This window comes from Pundamilia nyererei, unplaced genomic scaffold (assembly GCF_000239375.1).
Source record: "Pundamilia nyererei isolate P.nyererei 1_Seehausen unplaced genomic scaffold, PunNye1.0 scaffold00010, whole genome shotgun sequence".
Lineage (NCBI taxonomy): Eukaryota > Metazoa > Chordata > Actinopteri > Cichliformes > Cichlidae > Pundamilia > Pundamilia nyererei.
Window position 1 is genome coordinate 3,767,034 of NW_005187411.1, and position 10,239 is coordinate 3,777,272.

General features: G+C 39.8%; 1 protein-coding gene across 1 annotated transcript in view; it reads right to left on the minus strand.

Moving 5' to 3' along the window:
• Nucleotides 1-1,664: 1,664 nt before the first annotated feature.
• htr1d (5-hydroxytryptamine (serotonin) receptor 1D, G protein-coupled) overlaps nucleotides 1,665-10,239 on the minus strand; it is a 26,248-nt gene continuing 17,673 nt past the window's right edge. Inside the window, exon 2 of the mRNA XM_005723867.1 lies at nucleotides 1,665-3,779. Coding sequence (XP_005723924.1) covers nucleotides 1,747-2,910 — 1,164 coding nt within the window. The 5' untranslated portion in view covers nucleotides 2,911-3,779 and the 3' untranslated portion in view covers nucleotides 1,665-1,746. The remainder of the gene's footprint in view (nucleotides 3,780-10,239) is intronic.

The following is a 10,239-nucleotide window of genomic DNA, read 5'->3' on the forward strand; positions in this document are numbered from 1 at the left end:
GATTTTTTCTCAATTCTGGTTCAAACCTAATACATATGGTTGCCTTTCTTTTTTTTTCATGTCTTTTTAACTTCATCCATGTCAAAAATATATGAACGTCCAAGCATGTAACAGTATGTAAATAACAGAAAATGAGGAAAATGTACACCATTATCGAGATGCCTTTGCTGAGCTCAACAAAAAAGAAGCATTTCATTAAAAATACATTTCGCAGTAAGAGAGCCTTACTCTGCTGCACAATGAGCTGAAGTATCAAAAAGCACACTCAGGAAATGTAAACAAATAAATTGCACATAAATAATATATTCATTTTAAGGGTCTGAGCTGGTGGTTCAGCATAATATCTTCAAAGACTGTCCATTACGCTGGGCGATCCATCCAATCATTGTCAGACTGATCTAGAGACAAAGTGAAGCTACCACAAATATGTACTTGTATAACCAGCAGTCTGTCCACCTTGTACTGTTCCTCATGGTAGGGAGCTCAGGGATTCTCTAAAAGTTTGCAAATCAGTCATGGAAATCAGGCCTGTATTTGTGTTCATCAATAAATTACAAAATAAACAGAATATAAAACTGTAGAGTCACATAATTTCACATCTATCAACAAGGAAATCCCGCATTGTTGAATTTTTACACTTTTTAATTTTATTCACTCAGTTAACATGAAGCAATGATGCTGATGCTGCTTATTTGTTAAGGAAAACGTTTTTGGTATAAACTGAATGTATACCAATTTAGTAAATTTCATTTAACCAGATTCCATTAAATGTAACGTTTTACATTGTACTCGTAGCAAAGTTATAACCAAATTAGTTCAAGTCATTATTTTGGGCAGAATTTCTTTTGAGTGTGCATAAAAAGTTGTTTTTTTTAGTCATCTTTTTATTTTATCTTTTTACTGTTTCGTCATGGTCAAATCACATGTCAGATCAGTTTTTCATTTGTTTGTTTCTAAAACATGAATGGGGAAATACATGCACGACTACTATAGCTATTATGCCTTGGTGGAAATGAAGCACGTGTAATCCATCACAAAAACCTGAATTAATATTTGGACTTGAAATGCAGTTTCCTTTTCAAAATCCTCACTTCTTCTTCAAACACGTCTACCTTTACTCACATGCGCACGCACAGAGCTCCCACCACCAGCACACACATTTAATGCACATTTGCATACATGGACAAAGCTTTTCTGAGCCTTTAGAAGTTGGAGTCTTTCTAAGTACTTTACTGTTCCACAGAAACTTTACAGTACATAGGAGAAGCAGCGTACAGTGTGACACAGAGATGAAGACAACATACATTTCATGGCTTTTCTTTTTTGGCTCGATTGAATTCAGTCGCTCAGAGTTTGCTCCTTCCAAACAGTCACTCTGGTCCTTATCTGTGTAGAAGCTTTTCTTGCTCCAAGAAATAACAATGATGTCTCTCTCATATTAAATAGATTTCCCAAACTTCTTTTTTAGTTCGTCTTAGGTGTGGGAATTCTGGCACATCGCAATGTCTGGAAAGGTGGGGGTGGGGGGGTCTTTTGTAGGATGCATGCACAAGTCTTTATAATTGAAATACTGTAGGTATCTAAAGGTCTATGCACAGATATTTAATGTATTTAAAAAAAATCACATTTATCAAGATGGTATTTTTTTGCACACACTCTGACTATTATCTATTGTTTTTGTTTTGCCTTTTTCGCTCCATTTCTTTTCACTGGATATGCCAGTTTTAATCCACGCTTGTCTTTTTTTCAGGAGCACCGTCTGAATTTGATGAGCTTTTGGAAAGCCTGCTTGAATTCGTCGTTGAAGACGGTGTAGATGACAGGGTTGATGAGGGAGTTCAGGTATCCCAGCCATGTAAAGATGTCAAACAGCACTGGATCAAACCAGCACTCTTTGCATATCGCCATGACAAGCGTGCCAACAAAGAAGGGAAGCCAACAGACAATGAACGCGCCCAGGATGATGCCCAGTGTCTTGGTTGCTTTCCTCTCCCGTGCTGCACACAGACGTTTCCTCTCCAGCACGTTGTCTGCCAGCTTGACTTTCACGCTGTTCATGAACAGAGGCGACCCTCCCCCTCCCCCTCCTCCTCCCACACCTCCCGCATTGCCAGAGTGTAGGTGTGCTTCGTGGTGGGAGGAGGAATTAAGAGAACAGAGAGAGGACCCTGCAGAGGTCTGGATTAGCTGCGCTGTGGTGAAACGCTTCCCAGACGACGACGGTGTCTTAAAAATGCGAGAGCGGGCTGCGACGTAAATCCGACCGTAGAGGATGATGAGAAGCACTGTGGGAACGTAGAAGGCGCCGAAGGTGGAGTATAGGGTGTAAGAGATCTGATCTGTATTCACCATACACTCTGTAAGCTCCTCATGGGCTTTGGCCTGCCGCCAGAAAAGTGGAGGCATGGAAATCGATATAGATATCACCCACACCACCCCAACCATGATCCCTGCACGGCGCATGGTGCGGCGCTTTGAGTACTCCAGCGCGTGCGTGATAGCCCAATAGCGATCCAGCGCAATTACACACAGGTGCAAGATGGAGGCGGTGCAGAATGTGATATCAGATGACAGCCAGATGTCACAAACAATCTGCCCCAGCGACCAGGTCTTGCTGACAGTGTACACGATGCTAATTGGCATGACTAAAATGGAAACCAACAGGTCTGTGACGGCGAGGGAGCCAATTAGGAAGTTGGCAGGTGTGTGGAGCTTCCTGGTCAGAAAGATGGTGGCGATGACAAAGGCATTTGAAAGGACAGTAGCCAAGGTGACAATGGCTAACAGAGCAGACAGAGAGACCTGGAAACCGAGGAGTGTGGCCTCGCTCCAGGGTGGTGCTGTAGTGGTGTTAGGAATCTCTGTGAAGTTTCTAATGAAGTAGTCCAGTGAGCTGTTGTCCAGCTCCATCACGCCTCCACTCTGTTAAACCTGCTTTGAATCCAGTCTCATATCTATAATCTACAAGTGTACACGGATCAGTTCAGGTGTAACACTGAAAAAGGCCATGATGGTGTGGCACTGATGGTTTTGACCAGAAGTCCGCCTTTTAATGTTCTTTTTTCTAACTTTTTTGAAACCGCATTTGTAAACGGATCTCTCCGTAATTCATCAACCCTTTTATTCAAAAGAATTATTTCATATTAACCGTTAGCAAACAACTCATTCCACAGTTTTGGTTTAGAACTAATGATACTGATGATTAGTTGGCATGAATCAGAGACGAATTTGACCATTTCTCCACTTCAGTATTGATTCGCTTAACTGGTGTAGCTGCAGGAGGGCAAAATCCTAATTTGTATTCATCTCCCGTCAGAAAGGCACGTCTTGTCTCTCTCGTTTCCCCACGCTCTTATCTCATCTCCAACCAGCAGCCAGCCAGCAACCACACCTTCAGACCAAGCTTTTCCTATCTATCAAATGCTTTAATGGGCTCCTCCTTTTCAATAAAGCAAACCAGGGAACTGTGCGTAGGAAGATGATGACAACAGATACAAAGGTTTGCTTGCTCTCTCTCTCTCCCTTATCTTTTCTGAAGTCCACAAGAAAGCTTAGTCAGGTTCTGACTGTAACTTGGCTTTGCTCCCTATTTCTAATGATGTTGGGAAGCCAAAGCACTACAGTTACAGGATCAGCATCAAACCAAGGAAAAACTTATAAATGTAGCTCATGGGTAATTCTTCAACATCCATATCTCTCTTCTCACAGCATCGCCTGTCAGACAGATGTTGCGAGGTTTTGTCAGATTTTCATCCAGCTTCTTCCGAGGCATTTTCTTCCTAGGTGAGACAAATGAGAGAAAAATGATTAGAAATGTTGTATTTTGCAGTGCATCATCCTGTGCACCATATTATTTATATGAACAGAGACATACACAGACAAACCACCTGGAATCACCGCATGTGAATAAACTGCAAACTCAACTGTGATTTCTGAAAGGAGTATCGTGACTTGATCCATGGATTAACACCCACACTCCTGTTGTGTAGTTGTAAGATTGTCAACAACTACATAAAAACGATATTCTCTCTCCAATAATTGCAGCACAAATGAATATTTCATGGAAAAAATGAAAAAAGTTTCTTCAAAAGTCAATACTTTTTAAAGTATTTACTTTTTTATTCACATTACTCTGAAGGGAGATGGGAAATTGGAGTGTAGCGGTACAAAGGGAAATATTTCTTCCAGGCAACAGTAACAGAACATTATCACACGATGGAAGCTGACTCAATTTCAAATACAACAAAAGAGATAGGAACTGAAATGTGGAAAAGTGGCGTTATGTCCCAGAAGGAACGAAAACTTCAAATGTCTGCTAATCACAACCCTCCAGCTTTCCATCCATGTATTACGTTTGCTTTCATTTATTATTGAAGAGCAACAGCATGATTTACTTACCACTTATAGCGTATGTGGCAAATTGTCATGTAAATCTTTATTCTTGTCAGGTACTGTGAAAAAGCCACATTGTAAAATCTCAGCTGAGTTTTGTGTGGGAAGTGGGTTTTATTCATTTAAACATGAAATGATTAGGGAGAGGAGTTACTAGCAGAACAAAGTCTGCAAAGTTGTTAATTATTTTTAGGGATTTTGTTGATTTCATTTTTCACACATCAACCAGCTTTGAAGTGATTTCGAAGCGTTAAGGAATGTGGTGGCTGGAAAACAAACAACTGCGTTTGCCACGCTAATTACAAATGTTTGCCTTTTCACATTTAACACATCCTTCAGCTTGCACATTATTGCTGTTAAGACCGATTTCCAAGTGTATGTTTGTTCCTGATACAACTCCACAAATCACCTCCATTAAGTGAAGTGTTGATTGGCAGCTGGGCTCTTGAGAGGGATTATTGTGCTTGGGCTGTGACAATAAATTGGCATATTAAGTAGCAAAGGAAACATTCTTGGTGTCTCGGTGCCAGTCTCACCAGTCTTGATGCATTCATTTGCAAACTCTCAAGCGGCCATGACCATTTTTATAATTCATCCTCAGTACAATTTATAAAGGTTTGTTTTTGCAGTGTTTGCTCTCATATGTGCTGTTTTCTTAAGAACCATCAGGTAAAACAAAAACTGTTCACTCATTAAATTAGATGAACACGAATTTCAGGACAATCAAACCAGTTGTTATTGAGACATTTAGCTAAAAACAACCATCATCTGAGGACCACGAATGACCAAATTTATTGGCAGTGCATCTAATATTTATTAAGGTGTTCCAAACAAGACTAGAATGGTGTATCTAACAACCAGCGCTGACTTCCACAGAGCTCCACAGGCAGCATGACTCAAAGTGAATCATATCCAAACACTGAGACAATAAAGGTCAGCTGACTCTAATCTGAAGTTCCTGTGTTGTGTCTTTCTACCTCTGATGGGAAAATAGGAAAATACATTACTAATCAGTTTCTCTTTCCTGTAACTGATGGTGTCTCTTTAACAACATTTCAACGAATGCCGCAGCACAACAGTAAATGTGTCACAGTTAGCTATGTGGAATGGCGTACTTGTGGATTTACTACTGTAGCTGGTTAGACCCCTATGAAAAAATAAAAAAATTTCAAACAACCTAAAACATCTAAACAACACAAGGAACAACAATCAAGGTGCTGTGTATTGTATGATAAAGACAATATTAGAAAGAAAACCCCAACAATCACACAATCTCCTACAGCAAACACTTGGCAACAGTGGAAAGGAAAAACTCCCATTAAACAGGAAGAAAACTCTGAAGCAAGCTCAGGGAGGGGGATCCATCTGTAGTGATTGGTTGGGGATGAGGACTACTATTTTGATGGCAAATAACCATCAGCTGGCAGCCTTGTCTCAGCATCTAATCGTAGTATAGTTCGGTAACAGTTCCAAAATGAAAGTTGATTCGACATCATGGATATTCTCTTAGCATTGATGTGAGGCGACATAGCCGTGATGTCTTCTTAGCAAGAGTAAGTTTAATAAACGAATTGTTTTCTACTGTATATTTACTGTACAAAACCATAGATATATTAATGTATTAAAATTTTGTCTTAAAAAATAAAAATAATACTAGTCAGAGTACGTGGAAAAGATGTGTGAACATGTTAACAACTGTTAATAACCATGTACTAACCACATTAGTTGCCACTGTTTTTTTTTTTTAAATTAAAGACAAAGACATCTCATCCCTTCCTTATAGTGACTTAACCTTCTATATTTTTCTGCTGTGACCGCTATTAAACGTGGAGACAGCTTTGATAGTCATTGGTCTGTGGTTCATTTTTTGTCATTATAAGTGTCCTATGGACTGCTTAGCAAGTATAAGAGTTTTAATTCATCCATTCATTGATCAAACCCTTTAGCCCGTTTCAGGGCCCGGGTAGTCATCAGTCTCCTTGCCTGTAGTTACTTCATTCATCTCCTCCTGTGGGATCCTCCTTTCACTCCAAGGCAGCTAGTGTAAACTGAGATAATTTATTTAAAGTTCCCTCACATCATACAATACAAATTCTTCGTGCTTGCTTTGTTTTGCTCCAAGCCTGGACCATGACATTCGAATAGCTGAGAGGTCAGTCGACTACTGGCTTTCCTCCATCAAAGACGTGTACACTTAAACAGCCAAGAAAAGGGCACAGAGTACTCACTGTACATACAAGCTTATTACTAAAACTGAGTCAGACACACAAGGAATGGTAACCAAGCCCTGCTAATCTTCACTGCAGCTTCATTTAAAATAATCCTTATTAAAAGGTACTGTGAAGGTAAGTACTTGCTGGTTTTGAACATTTTTGCCTTTCGTTTTTTAACCCCAGGGTGAGCGTTGCTACAAGCATAAGCCAGCTGCTTAATAATTAGAAAACTAAAATAATAATTTTTACAAAAGCCTTGGCTATAAATCCAAGTGGGTTACATCAAATTTTTGTTTTGTTTTTTAGGTCTGATTCATGCATGATCCACAACTAAGCAGCCACTGTTAAAACCGTCATACTGAGTCATTAGGATGGCTACTTCTGGCTTTACTGCATATGCATTCTGCCTATCATCATCACTCAGTGTCCACACAGCAGCGTAAACAGTAACATGGTGAAGAAGAACAACAACAGTGACCATGGTTAACACAGAGACAGGAGTTGAGATTCATTCCCAGATGTGCATACAAACACAGCGCTGTCATCCTTGTGTATGAGAGTAGCTCAAGATATTGTTATTCATAGTACACATAAAATATCACCAAAAAAACACGATGTGCACATGTGTCAGAGGTGCTGAGTGAAACATCACACAGCTCACACAGCATGACTACTTTGGAGTCATCCCAGTGCTTCATTGCATCAGCACAGAAGAACTGATTCGTGCGGAGAGTGTCTGGTAATGACGCTTACTCCTAGTGTTGTAATACTGAATGCACCACAGAGTGAGGCTGCAATAAGACTGTTGTGGACAACACTGAATTATTCATTCACTTATCCCTGATGCAAGCTGCTATACTCTAATATGTTTTTAGTGAATGTCACCCCCACACCTACACACTCACAAACACATGTGCTAGTAGCATGTATGATAGATGATTAAACAGCTTATCTGTTTACACATCAGACAAGTGAAGGACAAAGCTTATCTCCTAAGGGCCTGGTTTACAGCACAATGACTTAATGAGATTCATAATGAATGGAAAAGAGGGGAAGATTTTCAATCAAGACCAGACCTTGCCTAAAATTAGCTCTATACTGTTTGTGTGAAAGCGATTATGTCTACATCTGGCTTTGAAATTGAAGGTCTAATGCAGTAAGGCCTGATGCTAAGCTGAAATGTGCATTTATCATCCTTTAAAAAACTTAGTGGGAACAACATCTCAAGATTGCAATAATAAAAAGCAAAAAAAAAAAGTTAAAATTACTCATGTGGGTGTGACAAAAAGCAGAACGGAAGCACCCACAATACTGCATCTCTGCCCAGTTGGAGCCATTGCTCTACATGCCATTCACAAATCAGAAATTTATTAATTTCAGGCTTGAGTTAAGTCCAAGCAGATGCTGCAGCATGTGAGGCAGGCTGGTTGTTGGTCTGGGTGAAAGGGTAATACCCTCCAAATGCAGCAGGCCTGCATATGACGTATGGCCCAGTGTAGATAGGCAAATTGATTTAACCAAGAGGCAGAGCCATTGCTACCTTTGCTGTCAGCTAATGTCTAGTGTTTACTCAAGCATGCACTAAATGGTAGGTGAGCATGGATGTGCTATGTGCCTGAATGTGTGGTGGGCTTATGAGGGTTATGTCTTTCTCAATTTATGCCAACAGAGAAAGACATCTGGGAACCCAGTGATGGTGTAAAATGATACATTCTGAGACAGCAACTGCAGTATCTGTAGAGGTGCATCGCACATGAACTCTAGACAATGACCAAATTTGTACTTGTGTCTCTTTCGTCCTGCCTCCCTCTCTTAGCCCAGCAGATGATTGTCCCTCCTTTACCCTGAGGTTTCTTCCAGTCAAAAGGAAGTTTTTCCTGCCTACTGATACCAAGTGATTGCTCATAGAGGGTGGTCAGATTGTTCGGGTTTCTTGAGGTGAGTGTTGTGATTTGTTGCTATATAAATAAAACTGAATTGAATTGAACTGAACTTGTCCGAGCACATAGCTGGAAATAGTCAACCCAATGTCACCGCAAAGCATGTAACAGACCAGGTCCACCATTTCAATTTCAAGCTTTGCCTCTCCAAGTCGTGAAAAGGACAGGCATGCAGACGTATATGTACCAGCAGGGGCAGATGATATATTTAAGGCCAAGAAGTCGCTAGTGACAAAGAAGGGTATGAAGTCCATTCTAGGATCCATCAATGCAAGAATCTATTAAGATAGGTGGCTAATATGTATTTACACGCAAATGTATTAGTAATGTCTGTTTAGATGCTTTCCCATGATTACAGTACTTTCATTTGGCTTGTCTGTTACATGTCTGCTGTGATACTGGGTTGAAAGAGACCTTTATTTGGGTTTAAGGAACAGGTTGGATCGTGCAGTGGGTAGATTTGCTGTCCACTCTATTGTTGTGAATCCTCTGGACTTGCTCGTACTACATTAGACGAGAGACCAGAGTTTAAAGACCATTTACTATCAGTTCTGGCGTAGGTGGACATTTGGTTTCAAAGATGCAGCGGTAAAGTTTATTGCTGCAGGACATGCATGGAAACTGTCCAGCAACCACAGTTATTCCCAGACCATTCAGATGAGAGATTGCCTAATTTGATTACAAATGTTGATATAATCACACCAGCTACTATGACCTGAAAACAGTAAGCATGGCTAAGCTACTGCTGCTGGCATGAGTAAAACCAAAAGTAACTTTGATTTTTGCATCACAAATACACATTAAATCAGTATAACATTTCTTAAATAAGAAACCTTCTCAAGGGTAGAAATCATCTTACAGTGGGATTGCACCAGCCACAAATCCTGTCACAATGTTGACGATCTGACCCATGAGTAGTCGCTGAGTGTTGCTACATTACTGTATCAGTACTCAGTACTAATAGATCCAGTGTTGGTCAAGTTACTTGAAAAAAGTAATCAGTAACTAAGTACTGATTACTTCCCCAAAAAAGTAATCCAGTTACTTTACTGATTACTTATTTTCAAAAGTAATTAATTACTGAGTTACTTAGTTACTTTTTAAAAACACGATTTACAACCTGAATAGGTGATAAAGTGATAGATCTTTCAGCCCAATTCTACTTTTTCTACATAATCCATCATATAAAATGTAATCAGATGGAAAAGTCTCTTTTTTAACTTGTTTTATTAGTTTTAATCTTTTAACTTTATGCATCAAGTAAAAATTAAACTATAAGCAACATTCTCTGACTTGAATAAATTAGTTTAACATTTAAACCTATTTTCTACACATTCCAGCACATAAAATAAAATATTTTTTGTGTTTACACTCAGTCTTTCAAATAGATGCAAGTAAAACACAGCAGAAAATAAATAAAGTCAAAGACTCAGCGGTCCTGTTGCTCTATTTTCATCCTGTAAAGCAGGAGTGCGGTAGGCGGAGGTTTACCCTGGTGCAGGTGTGCCGCGGTCAATGGAAGAATCCGCGAGTTTCTCTGTGAGTTTCCCATTACGTCGTAGCTACTCGGTGCTTGCTCGGAAGTTTAGGGTTTTTTTCGCTGTAAAAAGAAGTTTTCTTCCCACGCACAATGGACGCTAATGTTTTTGTCACTTTTTATGGAATCAAACTCAAAGTAAGGTCAGTACTTCCAC